Source organism: Mytilus edulis, chromosome 5 (assembly GCF_963676685.1).
Source record: "Mytilus edulis chromosome 5, xbMytEdul2.2, whole genome shotgun sequence".
Lineage (NCBI taxonomy): Eukaryota > Metazoa > Mollusca > Bivalvia > Mytilida > Mytilidae > Mytilus > Mytilus edulis.
Window position 1 is genome coordinate 13,316,897 of NC_092348.1, and position 21,951 is coordinate 13,338,847.

General features: G+C 31.0%; 1 protein-coding gene across 18 annotated transcripts in view; it reads left to right on the plus strand.

Annotated features, from left to right (window-relative positions):
- The window catches only part of LOC139523011 (protein CBFA2T1-like), a 102,385-nt gene that overhangs the window by 76,780 nt on the left and 3,654 nt on the right, over positions 1-21,951 (plus strand). For 10 of the 18 annotated variants that reach the window (XM_071316738.1, XM_071316735.1, XM_071316729.1 and 7 more), the window contains 8 exons: positions 14,746-14,883; positions 17,342-17,556; positions 18,038-18,127; positions 19,008-19,186; positions 19,933-20,165; positions 20,637-20,704; positions 21,194-21,407; positions 21,739-21,929. In XM_071316738.1, coding sequence (XP_071172839.1) covers positions 14,763-14,883; positions 17,342-17,556; positions 18,038-18,127; positions 19,008-19,186; positions 19,933-20,165; positions 20,637-20,704; positions 21,194-21,407; positions 21,739-21,929 — 1,311 coding nt within the window. In that variant the 5' untranslated portion in view covers positions 14,746-14,762. Of the gene's footprint in view, positions 1-1,725; positions 1,910-7,237; positions 7,387-11,331; positions 11,679-12,951; positions 13,206-14,224; positions 14,383-14,745; positions 14,884-17,341; positions 17,557-18,037; positions 18,128-19,007; positions 19,187-19,932; positions 20,166-20,636; positions 20,705-21,193; positions 21,408-21,738; positions 21,930-21,951 lie in introns of those variants that run through there. The other 8 variants (XM_071316731.1, XM_071316740.1, XM_071316744.1 and 5 more) reach the window with 8 other exon arrangements.

The window sequence follows — 21,951 nt, forward strand, 5'->3', positions numbered from 1 at the left end:
TTTTTCCTTAAACATACAATAATGAAGAATGCTATTAATCTATTTGAAATTTGTTTAGTTAAGATAAAACAATTTATCTTCTATTTGTCCTGAATTTATTTTTCAAAAAAATTGGTGTGTGGATCATTGAGAAATTAATACTTTGTCATACCATGATGAATAACCAATACCCAGATATTAAGTAGAATACTTGTGATATCACTCAGCCCTATGAGATCCTTATAACAAGTATGATCCCCTAATTGGATCCTCTGTATGCATTGGCCAGCTGTTCAGTATCACTAGCCATATGCCTAGTTTCCATCTGGCCTAGTTGGTATTGACCACTATTAATCAATACCTCCCTGGAATCAATCAACTATCACTCTAACACAGAGTAAATATTTTTTTATCAATTACACCTTTGGTTAATGAGTTTTGATATGGAGAAATAAATAACCATAAGTACTTACACCTAAGGGAAAGGGGTGATGGCAGGCAGTAGTCAATTTTGTAGGGAACTTATTGTTGAAGAATTTTTGGGAAAACAATTTAGAAACTTGATGTTGCAGAAATTTAAAGAAAATAAATTACTTTTAGTTTTTGCTGGTGACATGTACAGCTCTTTGAATTCAGAATTTGTATAGACTTTGCGGTTTCATTTTGAAGAGAGAAAAAAATTACCATTATCTTTAATCATAAATGCATATATATTTATACCCCGAGGGGTCGATGGCTTAAGAACAAAACAAATAACACAAACACATAAAATCGTAGAATAGACAGTATCATATAGTAAGAATTCCTTCAGATACAATATAAATACTTCTGCAGGTCTGGAGTCCATACTCCTCAATACAAACAACTTTTTAATTAACAAAACAAACAAGCTGCATAATTTCAAATGTATTGTCAAAAGAAATAGAAATTTATCTTTTGTGAATTGTATTATATGAAAATTCTGTAAATCTGCTGAACAAGAAATGCTTCAAGTGGACAAACTTTGAAAAATTTACCTTTTTAAATTATCTCGTTACAAGGATTGGGGAGATAATAGTTAAAAAACAGGGTACATATGTTTTCAAATATTGCATAAGATCTTTTTGATAGACCAATGTTTAACCTCTTTTTCAGCCATCAGCCACACAGTAAACTTATAAGCATCAGAGAACATTAAATTGTTCAATTTGCAACATCTTGTATTATGATTTACATTTTTTTCATACAATTTGTAGTAAGGAAAATAATAAAGAAAATTATTGATAAATAAAAATTTTGGTTCAACATATGTTGCAGGGATTGTGATTCCTAAGGTTATAAAACATTATTATAGTGCAGTTTAAATTCTCTTAACCAGGAGTCAATCATTGATACAAAATTGTACCAGAAGGTTTTTTTACTAAAATTGTACTGATCTTGAAAAATGTACTACATGTATTTATATTGATTCTTTAAATATAGTTTTCATGAGTTTACTCCTTAATAATATTTAAACGCAACAATTAGTCCCCCCTCCCCCCAATATAAAAACAATGAATAATCATTTAAACAAAATTGAAGTCATTAGCTCAAGTATCTTCACAATCATCAATATGTGGGTTGTTAATTAATATTAAAAAGTCAGATATAAATGGTTATGAAAATAAATAAAAGCAGTTTTCCTTCTTATTATAAGAATCAATAACATCTGATAAAATAATTACATGTTGAGCAAAATGATTGAATTGTTTACATGCAGCCGTGGACACCTGTCACCAAACTTTTACCTGTGTCAGCTCTTAAACTTCCCACAGAATAAAGTCTTATCTCTTTGGCCATTACATGATGTCAATTTCACAGTTAATCATAATTATTCACCATATTTATTAATGTTTAATTTGGATTAGGATAATCTTCGGTATTATGATGATGCTCAAAACAGTAATTGCTGGTAAGGTGTTCAAGTGTAAAATTCTAAGTTAATCTGACTTGTCCACAGGTTGTGGGTGTATTACTACTGTAACAGAATGCATGTAACTACCATAGCCATATGCAATCTTAGTTTTGTTGAAAAAAGTATTTAATTTCACTTCAATAATGGGCACAAATTTTATATTTAGCATTAAAGTTATGAAAATGATATTATATAACATTGTTTATGTTTATGGACAAGATTTTGATTAATGTAAAACAAAGTTGGGACATTATTTATTTACATCAAATACCCTCTCCTTGAACTTTTAAAGTTCACCTTATTTGTTATGATAACTGCTAGAATTCACAATGAGAATAATGATGCTAATATTGAAATGCTAAGACATATTGATCGTTCAATATCTTTATTTTTTAAGACTTTCTAGACGAGTTGATTATTTCCTGTTGTTCCCTAGATCTGGGCCATTCATTAGTCAAAATTTAATTAAGAAGTAAAACTTTGTTGCCTTTCATTAATTTTGTGGTTGCATCATAAAAATAACTCAACTATATCTGGTTTAAAGAGGAACCACAATTAAGGGAAGAAAAAAAAATAATTAAGTATTTTCAACCCTAAAAGGAACCAGGTCCCCATCACTCCAATGCTCCTGGTCCAGCCATTTATCTTTCTTTAATCAGAATTGACTTCCTTTGGATTTAATTCTATTTATCTGACATATTCAATTCTGGCATTATTGACTCTGCACCCATGGTTCTCTTTAAAGACTGAGTTATAATGTCTTATATATATTTACAAAATGAAACTATTAGTAAAACATTAAATGCTAATTGCAGCTCACAACATGACTTTTATTAGAATTCAATATCTGCAATTGTTCTTAATTATAAGAGGGTCTCTAACCCTTGCTTTGTGCCTGGCTGTGTCTGGCTTTTCTGTTAACAGTCTGTACTTCTCATTAGAAAGAGTTAATAGCAAACTGGCGCCAGTTGTGTTTTCTTTTCAAATGGTTACACATGCTAAACTTGTCATCTACTATCTTCAGTGAGAAGTGAGAGTGGTTTTTGGCACTGGCTTATATCAAGAGAATTGTGCCATGTGTTTGCCATATGGTGGAATGTTTCTGTTTTGAAACTGTTTTATGACCTTCCAGTTAAACCCTGTCACATTACACATCTTTGGACATCTGGTCAGTTGTTTCATTGGAGGCAGTGGTTTTTGATAAGACTTTAAAGTTGTAATATTTGCAGAGTTTTTTTTATCATTTTAAGATCTTAAATGAGAGTCCCAATAATGTGTCTCAAAATGTGTTTTTCTGTTGACTGATGTCTTAATTGGGAGCTTACAGGCATCAGTATGTCAGTCTAGAACAAAGCATACTAGCTCAATATTTGCTCTGAAAATTAAACAGCGATCAAGCAGTCAGTAAAAGATTTGTTAATGATTTCACCAATTTTTATAATCAATATTCAACCATCCACATAACCAGTGAAGATAGTTTTGATAAAATGTTGCAGATAGAACAGTCATGCATATTTTTGTGAAAGTATGCAGAGAATGACAACCTGAACCACAATGAATTATATCACAAAACAAAATGTAACTTTCTTCACTAGCTGACAAGATTAAGCAAAAAATACCAGTTTGTACCTGTTTTAACAATAACATTTTTGTCACAAACAATTACCATTGATTGTATTAATTTAAAGATTTCAGAACTTTCCAAAATTATTTTTAATAAAGAATTAACATTTGCTAGACCTCTTTTGCAACAAAAATCAATAAACATGAATATTACTAAATATAAATATAATGATTGAATTTGACCAAATGCTGCATGAAATATTGAATTTTATTAAGTTGACTCCTAGAGGACATGTAACATTTGGCTAATATACTGAAACAGACGTGTGATTAAATGAATGATGACGAATACTGGGTTTGGAAAAACCACAATCAAAATATTGTCTAATTAAAATTTAGGTCAATTATGAATCAGTACTCATCTGTTATTATATCCTCTGCTATGTTTTTGGTATTGAGATCACAGTTACCCTTAATGTCTGGTCATCTGTAAATCAGAAGCAGTATGGTATGGACACCTATTATCCTCCCATTGTAACTGGCCAATCTGATGAACATTTCACAGTTGTAGCTGTAGGTATATTTGTCCAGAGATAGCAGTCTCAAACCACATCTGATCACATCTAGCCATCATGGTGGCATCTATATAAGCATCTTCACTAGCTGAGGGTTAGGATTGTGCTTCCTCCTCAAGAGGTGACCAGATTGTAACCCGTGGCAGTGAATTACAGTCGCCAATGCAGATCTTAAGTTTTGTAGCTTGGGTTCTCTGTTCGATTGCTTTCTTTGCGGTAACAGTGACATTCTTTGTTTGATTGTTTCATTCTTATCAATTAACTTTATACAACTGTAAATTCAGAAATTATTGCATGCATTTATTATTGCGATTTTGTCATTTTAGACTTAAATGCGATTTTAATTTTTATGATTTGAGAAAAATCCCGCTTAATTTATATAGAATATTTCAAAATGCGAGTTTGAATTATTGCGTTTACAAGTCTGTTGCATTTTCGCAATAATAAAACCCTCGCAATAATTTCTGAATTTACAGCATTTAAATTGAAGTCACCATATTTAACACGTATTACCTTATAATATTTGAAAGAACAGTCCACATGGAATAAATGGATAACATTTCTTAAAGATCATTGTCTTGTGTTAAAAAGCCCACAAACTTGTAAAAACTGCTGAAAATTTTCAATCATTTTAGAAATATTATTTGTCATAACTGTCCAGTCATTCTTTTATTTGTTGTGAAGTGTACATTCGTGTTAAACAATTTTTCCCAGTTTTGCAAAGATAAAGGTTAATTTGGCTTCAAATTGGTCATGAAATTGAATTTTAAAAATCTCCCAATTGGCAATAAAGCAACAACCAACAATAATGTATAAATAACAGCATGTTCTGTGGTTGGGTCACTTGGACAGTGTGTTACCACTATTAGACAGTGTGGCTGATGCATTCTGTCCTAGAGTGGGTCACAGTCTCTTTCAGGTCTGTTTATACCAATCCAATCCTCTCTCTGTCGTGAAACATGTATTGCTACAATAAGATTTTTCTCGTTTGTAATGATGATGATGATCAAGAAACATTACTTTGTCTTAAAAACATAAAATTAATACTTATATATAGACTTTTGTAGCTTCTCTTTCAAGAAGATCAAAGAAAGATTTTACCTATACTGTATTTGATTCTGGTAAAAAGTGCGTGTCCAGTTCGATGTACTGTCCCTTTCGATGCCTTATCCCCCTCCACACTCAGACCAACTTAACACCCTGTCCACTTCACAAAATCTCATTAATCCATTAGATTCCTTTGCATGTTGACATGTTATTAAAACTCAGTTTTGTCATTTTCTCTTAATGTTTTATCCTATGTTTTATTGATCAAGAAAGCAATAAGAATATGAAATGAGAAAAAATCTGAAAGCTGACATGCAAACGCCTGTCCAACACATGTGTTAATTAGTTAATGAATATTGAAGAAGCCTTGAGCTTTATAGTCATGTCACCATCATCAACATGATTAATTTTAATCATACTTAGTAAATGGTCAGAAGGGTTTATCATCTATTGGCCTGGTATCACTGATATCTATCATGGAATGTTTAGAGGTAGCAATTTATTTGATGGTATTCCTAAGCAAAGAAATTCTTTATTGTTTCATTATTTTTGTAGCTAAATGTCTTGAAATTTATGAGATATTTAATATTCTCAGCTTAGCATCATTAGAAGTTTAAAATATTCTCCTAAGTGGTAAATGTAGCTATATATTGCATCTGACTGTAATAAATGACAATAGAACTTGTCACATTTCTGCAAAAGAAAATGTTAAATTCAGAAGTTTTCTAATTTTACGTCTATTTCAAAGTTACTTCAGATATAATGTTATTATATAATGTATGAAGAATATTTTTTTAGAAACCAAAAACTGGTATATGAAATGGTATATATATGCCAATTTTATTGTGTTGGCATTGCTGTCTCTTGTTTTTGTTGAATTTGATTTAAGTGGAGATAACAAGCTTTTGAAATTAAGAACTTTAAAGTTCTGTTGGCTAATTCTTTTCAATGGAATCAGTACATTAAAAAGTGCTGGCTTTTATTAAGTCCTGGACACATTATACAAAGATGTGTGTCTCTCATTGAAGAAGATATGCCTGTCCTCTAAAACTGTTTTAGATGTTTGTCTTGTTAGGATTCTGTCTCATTTAGGTGTATCACAAATTACTATTACACTTATTCAAGCATTTAAACTTGCTTTAGTCTTATTGTCTTTTATACAGAGCACTTTAATAGATTCATTTATAGACTTTGACAGGACTATATATTAGGAGAGGCAAGTCTATTTAAAGCATGCTGCTTTAGAGTAATATTTTTAAAAATTCTGGCTAGGTAATCTCTGTTCATTTGTCATCACATTTCTGGCCCAAGTTCTCTAGAAAATAATCTGCCACTAATTGAATCATCACATGACTGCCACCTGACTTTGTCCCCATGGAGACCAGTTCATTGCTTTTACACCTGATTATCTCCCTTGGGCAATAACATCCTCCTTCCATATTAATTTTCTGTCAGTGTCCTCAGGTTGCTGTTGAAGTATGCAATTGTTTTAAAGACAAACCTGGGAATGTAGTAAATTGAAAATAAATGTAATTTATTGACAACTGCTTTTTCAGTATCTTTGTAAAAAATCAATGTTTTTTTCAAGACAGTTCAAAGTTTGTTTTGTAGTCAGTTTCATAACAGCAGGTGAATTGTAAAATGAATAGACAACATTAAATTACAGAATAATTGCTGTGTATGTGGAAAAAATCACAGCTTACATAGGTGTCAATATAAATTACTTAACATTATTAATTTACCTTTTTACAATAAAAAAAAAGTTATATAAAATTATTTTTTGATAGTGTCAAAGTTATTGTCAGAGATGCTATTTATACTGACCCCACAGTGCGGTAATATTTTTTTGTAAATTTTAAGTGAAAAAAAATAATTGCAAAATAACATATCTGTTAAAATATCATCATTATCTTTAGATCTCAAATAGATAAATTAAAAGTCTTAACTCTTACAAATCAACATTAATATAAAAATATCTTTTTATCCAGACAAATTTGAAAATTAATGTAAAATTCATGTGTAGAGTAGGGGAGTTATGTAACAGTTTCATCACTCTGCCAGATTTGTTATGTTTTGTTTGACCTCTAACCCTGCATGGTGTAGTGTTCTGATATTGATAACATGTGGTATATGATTTCACATACCTTGCTGGAACCAGTCTGTCTGCCAGCTGTAATGTTTAACAGATGTTTTATGTAATGTGTTTAGCACAGGTGGGAGTTAAGTAGTAAGGATTCTGAAAGAAAAAGGGGGAGGGGTGTAGTAGGAAATGGAGGGACACCGGTGGTGGTAAGTATTAAGGATTCTGAGAGAAGGGGGATGTAGTAGAAATGGACCGAAGCATGTGGGATTAAGTAGTAATGATCCTGAGGGAGGGGGGATGTAGTAGGAAATGGACCCAAGTATGTGGGATTAAGTAGTAATGATCCTGAGGGAGGGGGGATGTAGTAGGAAATGGAGGGATGCATTGTTTTACACAGGTAGGAGTAAATAGTAAGGATTCTGAGGCAGGGGGTTGTAGTAGGAAATGGAGAAAGACGGATGGGAGTAAGTAGTAAGGATTCTGAGAGAGGGGGCTGTAGTTAAAAATGGAGGGACACCGTCACCGGTGGGAGTAAGAAGTAAGGATTATGAGGGAAGGAGGGGATTGTTGTAGGAAATGGAGGGACACATTGTTTTACCATGTGACATTTAAAAGACAGTCTCAGTTTTGAGAGTGTCATTACTGGATGTGTTACTAAAAGAGTTTGCTTTACCCTCAGCTTTTATTACTGCTATTATCAGTCAAAAACAAAGTGACTGTAGGTAAGATGTTACAGACACTGATGTTTGAGGTACTTGTCAGATATCAATCAATTCTAAACTGCACAACTATTAAGGAGTAACATTCAAATCCTCCATCCCCATCCATTACTACCCTTTCATCCAACCTAAATCATTATATATATAATGGAATGTGTTCAAAAACTTATTTAAATATATTTGAGCCATACATACTGCTAAATTGTAAACAAAAGAGACTAGTAAGATTGAAGACAAACTCACAGGCCTTTACCAATTGTCAGCCTCACCTTAAGTGCTTATTTTGCAGACTGATTAAATATTTAGTATTTCATTCAATAATGTCTGTCATATCCTGCTACAAGGAGTCCTCTCTTAATTTTATTGACTCCTGTTTAAGGATTGCAGCTGTTTTTATATAATTGTTGCAAAATTGATATAATATAGAAAAGGTTAACATATGGTTAAAATGTTATAAATCATTAAATCATTTAGTTTTCAATTTGAGTCTTTAATTCCCATATGGTTTGTTCTACAGGCATGTCACCTGTTCTGATGTTATCCATGTGTCACCTGTCCATAGTATAAATATTTTACCTGCAATTTTATGCCCTAGAGAGAAAATGCTGGAAAGCCTCATTAAATTATTAATGTTCTAAATGGAGTCACAGATGAAATACCAGAATAATGGAGAGAAGACATTAAATCTGTTATTGTTGGATTTTATTGCTTGTTTCCCCTGTAATCCTGAGTAATGAGCAGATCATCACCAGAAGACATTACTCTTTATTCACTACAAACGGATTATCATGAAAGATCAATTTTTTTTTCAAAGTTTTATATATTATTTCTTAAAATGGAATTAATGTTTGGGGAATGATGTCTTTTAGTATTAAAAATGTCAAAGCATGAGGATTTTGTATTTGAATATTTTTTTAATAGCTATAAGAAATATTGTTCAGTCTGGTTTATTCACATGGATTGTTTGTTATCATTAAAGTCCAGTGGCAGATATTAGATAGGTGTTACAGGTGTCCTCTGCCATACCTGTTTTCTGTCTGCTAATCCAGAGTTTCCAAAGTTTCTGCATGGTTTACATAAATGATGTCAATTATTGTTAACAATTTTTTATAACTTTCTGAAAGAAATTCTCTGAGTTAATAATTATACTTTATTGAAATATATAAGACAACTAAAACATACTCATTAAAAGATTTCATAAAATATATATAAACATAACAATCAAAAATAAAAATCTTGCACATATTTCTATAGTGCAAAAAAATGTAATTCACATATATTTCTATAGTGCAAAAAAATGTAATTCACATATATTTCTATAGTGCAAAAAAATGTAATTCACATATATTTCTATAGAACAAATAAAATGTAATTCACATATATTTCTATAGTACAAAAAAATGTAATTCACATATATTTCTATAGTACAAACAAAATATAATTCACATATATTTCTATAGTACAAAAAAATGTAATTCACATATATTTATATAGTACAAAAAAAATATAATTCACATATTTTTCTATAGTACAAAAAATGTAATTGAGATCTTCTTTAAATGTTCCCAGGTATAACATGTAAAATGTAATAAAAAAAAAATCCCCACCAAAAAATGTATGGACATATGGTACAATAAAAAACCCATTTACTGGCCAGAAAATCTAATTTCACTAAGATTTTAAGCTTTGTATTATTGAGCAAAATAAAATCAAGCGCATGGAGGCCAAAATCACTTTCTTCTTAATCTTATATGAAAGTCATCAGAGAATTAAGGAAAATTACAGAAATGTATAAATTATGGAAGAACCCACTTGACAAAGGAATAGAATAATGGCATCCTGAATTGAAACAATAATTTTTGTCAGAAAAAATCCATATATTAAAATTAAAATTAAAATGATTTTTTCTTCCCGAGTTTATTATCACATTCAACAAAACAAATGTAAGGGTAATATGACTATCTTGGGGAAAATAAAATTCTGATCATATTTAGAATGAACTATTTTGAAAGTAAAAACAAATTGAATTAAATGATAACTTACAAGTTTTAGGAAGGTAAATTAGTGTATTTGCTATAATTCTTAGATGTATTTGTAATTGGATCCAAATGGGAAATATCAATTAAGTATGTTTTAAGTGATCAAAACCAAAAATACCACAAGTGTGAATGAATATTAATAATTGATAGCAACTCAATTAGAAAAAGAAGATATTGGGAGACTGGTATTAATTGGGTATAATTCAGTTGTACGAAACATCAAAGTCAAATTAACACAAAAAGTAAATATAAAAACAAACAGTAACAGATTAACAGTAAATATTTTAAATTTCCATCTAAAGATTGTTTGCAGAAGAAATAAATTTGCTAATTTACTAAATTATTTGTGTATATGCACAAATAACTGATTAATTAGTTTGGCAATCATTAGAAACAAGCGATTCCTTAATACCTGTTTTCCAGAAACAAATTAATTGATTGGTTGGAATTTGCTTATCAAAGAGAAGACAAAAGCAAAACCACATGACCAGGCTCCAGCTTCAAAAACACAAATGATTAGAATGTAATGAAAGAAATGTGATGTGTAATAGGAAACAGATTGGAAGATTTTCTACAAATTTTCTCTGACAGTGGAAGGCGGAACTCATTAACACCTAAGCCAGACTCTGCCGTACAAAGTATCAAGCCATCTGCTATTCATTAATGATAATTGGTCTATATTCTTGGGTTCTTGGCCAACAACTGAATTCCCACTGCATATTTAATATGTTTTTTGTTTGTTTTACTTGTGTTTTTAATTTGTGAGGCTCCAAGGCTAAGAATGAGGAAAGTTTTATGTACTTTTCTCTCCTGACAAAGTAGGTCTAAATTTGGAAGGTTTGGGTGTGTACAAATAAATAAATAACAATAATGGAGGACATTTAGTTTAGGAAATTTGTAGGGTGACCTATATAGGAAAAAATGATATATTATATTTATTTGTATTATTTTATCATTAATTTATCATTTTTGGACAAAAATTGAAAATATAAGAAAACAAGTATAATAGTCAAGATTTCCACCCGAAAGAAGAGTAAAAAGCAAGATTGCTTAAACAAATAACATATAATTAAAATGTTGATATTAATGTAACCCTATAAATGCACAGGCACGTGTTATACGTTGATAGTGGGTCTTCCAATGGATAGAAACAAGTGCCTGTGTATGAATGGCTATAATCAATTTTAAAAAGCTACAATGAAAAAAAAAAGCATTAAAAGAAGGATTATTTTGATTAGCGGCTATGAAATACAATACTTTGGACAGAAGTATTTTTATAATATGCTTAACGTTTCCAAAGAGCATGTACTTGTTATAACAAATATTTATTTAATTACTTATGTTAAGATAATAGATATTTGACCTGATATAACCTTACATGTCCCCTCCACCTGGGCCTCACCACTGTTTGTCATTTTTAAGAGGTTTGTTTTGATTGGTTGATGAGAAGATACATCTGACTCCCAAGAGGAAGCAATACACATGGATAACAACTTCACATTGAATTGGTAGCTCTGCCAATTTCATTCTCTTTCATTGATGGATGTAGTTTGTTCTGTGTATTGATCGATATATTTGTATTTTTACATTGATGACATTTTGTGGTGGATCATCTTATTTTTGACTGACAAACAGTGATTATTTTGTGTGGATTTATTACATTAATTTTTTGCTAGAAATATTCAGTATAAACATTGATATTCTAAAGTGATGTTAATCTAATGACCAATTGTGAGTATAGTTAAGTATGATAGCTATTATCAACCAATATTGTTCTTTTATTTAATGGATAAAGTTAAATGCGATATTGTTTTATTATTTGATAACCTTCAATGCTTTATTTGGATTTCTCTTTTACTGTAAATATGGATAATTGTTTAGTTTTCTAAATACAATTAAAATTGAACTCATGAATAATATAGTATCAGCTAGATGTATAAATCGTTAAAATCCTCTTGATATTTCCCAATTGATGTGGCATTTTTTCAATTTTCAATTTTGTTTGATATTGCAATTAGAAAAAAGTGTATTGATGTGCAACTGCAAAAAAAAATGTTTAAAACAAACATTGTGATACATAGATTATAACATAGTAATTAAATAAAACTAATGATTTCCATGAATCTTAAGTTTCTGTCAGTGACATCAATGTTTAGGGGGAGGTTTGGATGCCCACTGAAATGTTTAACCTTGCCACATTCTGCCACATGTGTGTCCAAAGTCTGTGGCCTATTATTCAGTGGTTGTAGTCTTTGTTGTGGTATATCATATTTGTTTTATTTATTGTTTTGTAGAAAAATCAAGCACTTATTTTTGTTTTGTTTGAATTGTTCTACTTTTGTCATTTCAAGGCCTTTTATAACATGCTAATTGTAATATGGGTTTTGCTCATTGTTGAAGGCCATACAATGACCTATAGTTGCTAACTTTATATGTCATTTGGTTTTCTTGTGGATAGTTATCACTGTGGCAATCATACCACATCTTCTTATTTTTATATCCCCTTTATAAAAAGAATGCAAAATTACACAAATAATACATTTATAATATCGAATTCATTTATATCTTGAAATATTATATTGAATTGAAATATATATTTATGGTAAAAAAAAAAACTACCTAATTAAGTAAAATCAAAACATTATAATCATTCTTCCGGCAAACCTTGAGCAATTTCCTCTAATTGTTGACAATTATTTAAGAGTCGTATTAAAGGAGTATAAATATTCAAAATTCAAAAGATGAATAAAATTACAGAAGATTATTCCAATGACTAAAAATATTGGTGAGATATGTGGGCACAATATGGTTTATATTAATCAACCAGGAAAACAAACTGATTGAAACCAGCAGTGAATACAGTCATAAAATACACAGTTGATTATCTCCATTCTGTCATTAAATCTGTCACTGATTAAAATCATGGGGGTCCACCTGTGTCCCAGCAGTGGGTAAACAGACGTGATGTATGCCCTGGAGCATGTCGGTCACGCCTTCTGTCATCTGTTATAACAGACAGTAGATGCAGGTACTTGTTACGGTTGATTTATCTTTGTCAAACAAGCTGTAAGAGATTTGATTACTTGTTTATTAGCCATCTGATGGTCTGATAGTTTCAGGAAGTGGTACTGACACGCCCCCTTCTTAGCAATGCAGGTAGTAATTGTTTGATGGCTAATTCATAAAATGTTTGTAAGAAAACTGAAAAGAAGGATTTGAAAAAAATTGTTGTCATTTTAATAATAATCATGGTTCAAGAAGGTTGGGGTATGTACATTTATACATGCATTGGATATTATTTATTATTTTTTTACATTATTTATACATGGTAAAAAATATGTGCTGTTTTTAGAAGATCAAAGTTGAGCAGATGGAGTAACAATAGTATTAGTTTTAAGAAATTGGAGATAAACATTTGTAATGTTTTATTTTGATTAAATCATTATAAATTCATCACCAAAATAGGACGGAGATGCGATTACAAAGAGATTTTTACTGTTAGAAAAGTAACGGTTTACCAATCGTAATTATCCTGTTTATACAAGTGGCAAAGTATTTTGTGAATCACCAATGTAAATGAGGAGTTATGACAAGTGATCATGGATATTTAGATTTGAATTTTATAACAAAGTGCATTGTGATCCAACAGAAATACATTAAAGGATTAGAGGAATATGTTTATGATTGAAATGTTTTAATTTGTGGTAGATATGTTGTGTGTAAGAGTAGTGGTTCAGCCATCAGTCCCCATCACTATATCAAAATTTTATTTCAATACGAAAGTTAAATTGTAAACCAATGTATATATTTAGTTTGTTTTGGTGAAAAAATCCTCTAAATATTTGGTTTCCCAAAATTTGTTCTGATGTTGGAATTTCCAAACCATGTGTTTTTGTGAAAAGAACTTCCAACAGGTGACCACAGTCTATTAATTAATACATATAATTAACAATATAGTATGTAACATAGAAGTACTGTATACCAGATTTTAAAATATATGAAGTAAACTGCTACTTAGTGCACTCTGGTGTAATGTGTAGGAGGGTCCTTATGGTATAGTCAAGTAAAATCTGGGAGGCATGGAAATAGTCTCAAGATGTCTTTGTCAGTTTTCAACTTTTGTTCAACCTGTACATTCATTTTGACAAAGAAAAATGGGTGGAAAAAAGTTTGTGTATAGTTTAACAGTTACAATGTAATTATTTATAGATTTATAACATGTTAACTGGCAATATAACCACCTATTGACTTGTAATGATAAGACAAAACAACACTGTACATGTGTTACATTGAAGCATATGGCTTTTGTTGGTAACATGCTGATGTTCTTTTCTACCTAGCAAAACAATAAAACAATATTTCAGTGTGAATTCTGCTTTAAAATCCACATTGAAAACGCATGGGACACAGATTTGGTGCAGGACAGATACTGCTTCTCTTTCAGGTTTTGTTTAATGTAAACTCAGTACTGGGGATTCATTTATTTTAGTGAGTACCAATTTTTGTGGTTTAAGGAAAACTTGCATATTTGTGGATATTTAGAATCGTGTTTTGACAAAGTTTGCATACCTTCCTTTAGAAAATTTGTATTTTGTTGAAATTTTAAATCTGTGGGTCCTCCAGTAACCCACGAAATCCACAAAAATTGGTATTCAACAAATATAACAGATATGATCTACTATATAGTATGATACTCAAGGGGGATTATCTCTCAATTGTTTATTTCTGTTGTTACAGATTATTGTCTATTATACAGTGTTACACTCAGGGGAAATAATCTGTTAATTGTTTCTTTCTATCTTTACAGATTATCGTGAGAACATTATGCCAGAGTCACCTGACATTAAAACACCAACGCAGCAATCACCACTGAATATGACCGGAGGTATGGGCAGTACAGTTAGAGATGTGCCACGCCCACAGTCAGGGGGAACAGCTCTGCCAGGTATGCAGATCATTATATTGCATTCACCTTGTCAATCTCTCCCTTCTTCCTTCCATCCTTTTGTTCAAACAAAATATTTGTTTATGAATAAATGTCTCCTAGACAATTAGAATTTTATAAAACAAGCTCGGGTTAATCATTGAATTTACAAACTAAACGTATGTGTACATGTAACAAGTGTTTCAGTAGCTATACCATGTTAGACCATATAACCTGATTGAAAACCAATATAAGAAGGCTTAGTAAGTTTGTACACATTTTTATATCAGTTTTAGTTCATCATTTTGATCTAGTTTATCTTAATTATTTATTTTTCGGGGTAGAGTTTGAAGAATACCTTATTCAGAGTAAAATGCTTACAAAATCCTTTAATTTGATAGTCTCATTTATCCTTCAACAAAAATATATCTTTCATTAAAGTTTGCACATCTTCACTCAAATATCTCAGAATTCTGAGAGAAAAGATCAAAATTGAAAACCCAGTGATAATGGGTGGATGAAAGTATGAAAAACTGAAAGTTTATATTGGGCTTTTACATGTTGATAAACAGATATTCGTTTTGACAGCAAATTACTGTGCATACAATGTATATTTCATATTGGAAGCACTTTCACAAAAATAAGAAATAAACCAGTGGATGATACAAATTACAGCAAAAATATACTTTTGATTAATAACAAAAAATAAATAGATGATTTTTTAATGTCAAATCTGAATAAATAAGTAAATGAATAATTCATATGAAACAAATTGAAAATGCAGATTTGAGACTATAGATCACAGTAGTATCTGAAGAAAATCTATTAAATATGTTACCAGATATGAATGGCTTGATGTTAAATGTAATTGTTTTTGCACAGCAGGTTCCACTGTAATTATTTAATCAATGTTTAACTATGTATAAATAGGATCTGATTATTATCAGTGTGTAATCACTTTATATAATTCATTCTGGCTGTGAGAGATAATAAGATTCTCATTAATAAAAGTAATTGAAGATCATCATGTTTATAAAAGTGAGAATGGAGAAAGGGGAATGTGTTAAAGAGACAACAACCTTACCAAAGGGCAAAAAAACAGCCCATGGCCACCAATCCAACACAGCAAGAAAATCCTGCAACTGGAGGCAGGCTTCATCAGGCACATACAAAAAGCTTACTAGTTCATCAAAAAATGGGTGTCATTCTAAATAACTACATCCTGTAAATAAGTCTTATTGTAATACACAGAAGTGGAAGGGTTTAAGACAATTATACCTGTTCATTGTTTATGGGTTCCCACTGTAGATATCTCCATATAACTGTTGTGGTATTTGTTATGAGACCTGATAAACATGAACATGGCTGAGCACTTTTCATTTTGAAACATTTATTGTTCTGTTGCTTTAATATGAATAGATTAATAAACAGTGGAATTTTATAAAACATAAAAAATTGATGAATAAATAGGTCAGGTAAACAACATTATAATCACATGGTTCTGCTGCTGGATAACCTTAGTCACCTTTAGACTGTACATAGTACTGATGTTGACTTCCTGCCACAGCTGATACTTATTGGAAATGAAATAATTGTTTTTTCCTCTTCATAAGTTGTTTACATAGTGGTCTGGTGATAACATGTGGTCATCTTGTTTACATAATAAGTGGTCAGGTGATAATACCATGTAGTCAGCCTGTTTGCAAAGTGGTCTTATGAAAATAATATGTGGTCATCTTGTTTACATAATTGGTGGCCAGGTGATAATAATATGTGGTGACTTTATGGTCATCTTGTTTACATAATAAGTGGTCAGATGATAATAGATGTGGTTTGTACCTTGTTTACATTATGGTCTAGTGATAATAACATGTGGTCATCCACAAGATTGTCACCTGGTTTATTATTGTTATTTGACCTTTGAAGTGTGGTCAGTAATTTGTATTATTATTGCTGTTTAACCTTTATTGATAGCATCAACAAGGTATTAAGCTTTATTGCATATGTTATTTGACATTTAGTCACCAAACAAGATGGTCAGCTGTTTGTTTAGCACCTGAAGGTATTGTGTCCTCCTGAAAGTTTATTTAAGGTGATAACTATCTTCAAATTGGCCAACTGAGTGTAAAAAAAAAATAATTACAATTTCGTTTTTTGAGTTAACACATACATTATTAGATTGTTATATATGTAACTTCTGCAGGAAGCAGAACTTGCATGAAATAAAAAGAGGGAGGTTTCAAGTAATACCAGATACATACTACAATCTGTGATTCAATATGTATGATGTCATGCAACTCAGTAGGGACCAGTTTTTGTTAAACTAATAGTATTTGAATATTTAGAAAACTGAATATATTCCTAAGACTAAGAGCTTTGGGTATCTTCAATGAACGAATTTATATTTGATAGCTTTATAACATAAATATTTCAGTTGTGCATAAATTGATAATTTCTTCAATTTTGTCATGTTTTGTAGCATCTGGCAATCATTCACCAATAGGCAGTATCAATGGAGGAACTATGTCACCAAATCTTCTTGTCAACTCTTCTGTTAGTCAGCAACTTCCTCCTGCATGTGGAGCACGTCAGCTGAGTAAACTTAAAAGATTCCTAACAACGTTACAACAGTTTGGTTCAGACATTTCACCAGAGATTGGAGAGCGAGTTCGGACATTAGTATTGGCACTAGTTGTAAGTGAAAACTTTAGAAAAGGAATTGGGATAGAAATAAAAGCGAGGATTCTGGAACCTTTCATTTTGTTAAGTCATTAGATTAACCACTTTTGTTGCAGTAAAATATAGTAAACAGGGTCAATAATTCATCACTACTTGCAACCACTTGAAAAGAAACAATGAAATTATGTTCCAGTCAAAGACTTTAACTACCTAGGTTAGAACAAAATGGTCGGGAATTGACATGCTTTACATATGTTCATAAAGAAAAAGAAAATACATACAAAGACAATTTAAGTCAATTTTTAGATAAGAGCTATTCTGCTCTTCAAAATATATTATTTGAGATGTATAGAAAAAAGATTTGGAACCAAACACATACACCAGTAGAAATTTTGATTTTGTTTATTCTATAAGACATGACATCTAACATGATCCAAAATATTTATTTAGCTTATTAATTACTGATGTATAATTCTGTTGTTTTTTATTTCTTCAGAATTCCCATTTATCTATAGAGGAGTTCCATAGCAAGCTTCAGGAAGCTACCAATTTTCCATTAAGACCATTTGTGATACCGTTTTTGAAGGTAGGATATTTAAAAAATGGCATTCTCATGAAAAATGTTCACATCTCACCTGCATAGAAATATCTTATCACATTATGAAATGAATCAACCTTAAGTTTACATAGATTATAAATTAGACATTTCAGTAAACAAGATTTTAGGTTGATACTTGAGCTTTTGAGAAGCTATTTTGATTCAAGGCTAACTTAAAATAGCTATTTTTTAAATTGAAGGCAAAAAAAATCCAAAGATATGAGGGAGTCTTCTGCATTCAGTCAAATTGTATGATAGACCTGTAATCTGACATGACAGTTTATAATGTATTGGTTTATTTCAATTATCAACAACTCGCATAGTTATGATCTGTGGTAAGGGAGACAACTGTAGAATAATTGACCTTTCTCAAATATAAAATTCAATTTAAGTAAAGTAGCAGTAGTAAATCGTGTATTTTATATTACAAATAATTAACCTGCTGATGAAAAGTCTAAAGTTTGTTTGAGCTAAAATAAATGGGAGGGCCAAACAAAAAAGTATGTGTGTTAAAACTGATATATGCTGAAACAATAGGTAGGTAGGTAGGATTTATTTTTTATTTTTAAGAGAGAAAAAAATTACATTGAGTCTATGGGAGCAACAATCTGACCTTAACATGGCTAAATCAAAAACTGTAAAAAAAAAAATGAAGGGGAGAGGATAAACATATTGGTAGGTAGGGGTACAATAAACACACACACTTTTTTGTTTGGCCTAGAGATCATTATAAGCTAGTAAATTGATTATAATTTAGATGCCATAGGTGTCCGTTGTATTTTTAGGTGACCCTACCATAAGTTATCTGTTATCATAGATATTGGTAGAACTTAAATGGTATACTTTCAATCAATTTTTTACATTGCAGGCCAATTTACCTTTGCTACAGAGGGAGTTATTACACTGTGCAAGAATGGCAAAACAGACACCTCAGCAGTACTTATCACAACACGAGCAGATACTATTTGATCACACATCTCCCCCTAATGAGCCCCAGGATTTCTCCAGTGAATTTAATGAGAATGGCAAAAGAAGATCTCCTGACAGGTTTGTTACATAATATATTATATACACATTTAGATGAAGAATGTTAGGATTTATCTCTATACTTAACCTCCTAATATAAATCTGAGGTGTGCTGGCCTTGTATTGACCTTAGAATATAAATCTGAGGTGTGCTGACCTTGTATTGACCTTAGAATATAAATTGTATACCTCCTATTGACTGACATCTACTGGCTTTCTAGTGTGTCATAAAAACATGTATAGTACATTTGCATTTTCATGCTTTTCTTGTGTGCAGTAAGTGTATGCTTAGTTTGGAGAAATATTGATGAAGAATTCTATATTTTACTCTCATCAAGTGATCAGCTATGTGTTTGCCATGAAGTGTACAAATTCAATGAATTTGCCAATTAAGGGATAGCAGTTTACTGGCAATAAAAAAATGTTGTTGTTTTTTAAAAATCATACAAAGAGACAGTTTAAAAAAATTTATAAACCTAATAAAAATTAATTGATATTCTTCCCTTTAAGCTGAAATTTAAACTCATCATTTTCTTTTTATCAGCATGGCTGGATGGAATTAAGTTTTAAAGTAATTTGAAACCCGCTATCCTCATATTTATAGTCTCTGTCACATTAATTGTTTGTTGAGTTTTAAATATCTGGTTGTTTCATCGTCCTCACAGGTATTTAAATGAAATAGCTCCTAGTGAAAGTGACCAAAACATCAACCATGGATATAATTTACAATACACCTTGTATATGTAGCAAAATTTACCTTTTTTCAGACCAAAAGAAAATGGTATTGACTCTCATCCTGACCACCCAGTGAAAAGATTGCACAGCTCACGGGTCAGTCCAAATGGCATACTCAATCTCAACGTAGGACCTTTCAGATCAGAAGATGTAAATCTATCACGGGAATTACGGGAACATGAGCGACAAGAGCGAGCAAGATTGGAACATGATCCTTTAGATAGAAAACTTGACAGAGAACAACAACATTACCCTTCATATAATAGTAAGTGTACATATAGAAGACAATATTATTATTATCCCCATGTAACTACAATTTGAGGAAATATGGTATATAAAGATATAATAAAGGATGTGGTATGATTGCCAATGGGACAAATGATGGAACTACATTTTGAGGAAATATGGTATATCAAGATATAATCAAGGATGTGGTATGATTGCCAATGGGACAACTACCTATCTCCCAGAGACTGTAGGACAAGAATGTTAAATATAATAGGCCACCACACAGCCTTCAACAAATCAGAAAAATTAATGCTGTAAAGTTAAGCAACAAAAGTGAAAAAATGTTAAATAATTCAAAAGACAAAAGCATTGGTGTGATTTATAGAAAAGATAAAACATTTATTCACAGTAAATAATTAAATGAATTGAATTTTGAGTTGAATAATTTCAGTTTACAGATGTTTCATTATATATAGGTATTTTCTAACTTACAATAACTTATTTTAAGATTACACCAGATCTGATTCATTTGATCCTTTAGACAGAATGGATGATGATTGGAGACATGTAGAAACTGTAAGTACTAATTAATGAATAAAGTAAACAAAAAAGGGATCAGAAGTGACCTTGGTATTTTTGATTGAGAAATAAGTAATCCATTTAATTCATTATTCTTCAAAAGACACAATTATCAAAAGACTTTGTGGTAAAGTTACAAAGAGCAAAATTGTCAGTCATTGTTATGGAAGTCACCATGTAGTTACTTACAATAGCTGTCATCCTCTTTATAATTTCCATTTTTACCAAGTTGATAAAATGGCAATTTTTAAATTATAAATTTAGAAATTCATACACATACAGATTTAATTTTCTATGGGCTTGAATATAAGACATGGCTAAAACTCCAAAATCAAAGATTGATGAAAATGTATATGTATTGTCCTCAATACACGAATTAGCTATTCCAAGTAATTGCTATTTGAATAGATAAATCCCATTGCAATGTAGGGGAGGTAACTCAAGACCAATCATTCAAAAGTAATAAAATGATTTTGTTTATTTCAGATGTTGAACTGTATAATTGGTATGGTAGACAAAACAAAGCGAGCTCTGGCAGTCCTACAGGAGAGGAGTTTACGAGATCGGGAGGAATTGTCATTATGGATGAGGCGACAAGCTGAGGGCATGGACCAGGACCTGAAGAAACGATCATCAGACATGATGTCACATACACTAAGACAAACAGAAGATAGGGTAGCTGATGTCAGAAGAAGAGCTGGTAAGTTTATGTTGATGGTTAGGAATCAGGGTAAGGGTTTATTTTCTTGTTTTCAGACACTACATTCAGAGAAAATAATGTAATATAAAGATAAGGAAATGTGATATGATTACCAATGAGGCAACTTTCCTACAGAGACAAAATTATGTAGAAGTTTTAACAAAATCAAAAAAAGTTATATTTTACATGTATTGCAAATATTACTCAAGCATTAATTTCACAGTAGACATGCACCTATGTCCCCCCATTTTCACTTTATAAGTTATTTAGATCAGACGTAACATAGCCATTTATTTTGATGAATGTATTAAACTGTTTGAATTGATTTCAGAAGAAGCAGTAAATGAAGTAAAGAGACAAGCCATGTTGGAATTACAGAAAGCAGTCAAGGCTGCAGAGATGAAAGCCAATGAGCTTGTTACAACAGAGAGAATTAAGATGGAAAGGGCAGTAACTGATGCTAGGAAACAAGCACAGGAAGAGGTCATGACAAAGGTCAATCATCAGGAGGAATCCAGTGAGGTACTTAATAATTGAGGGAAAT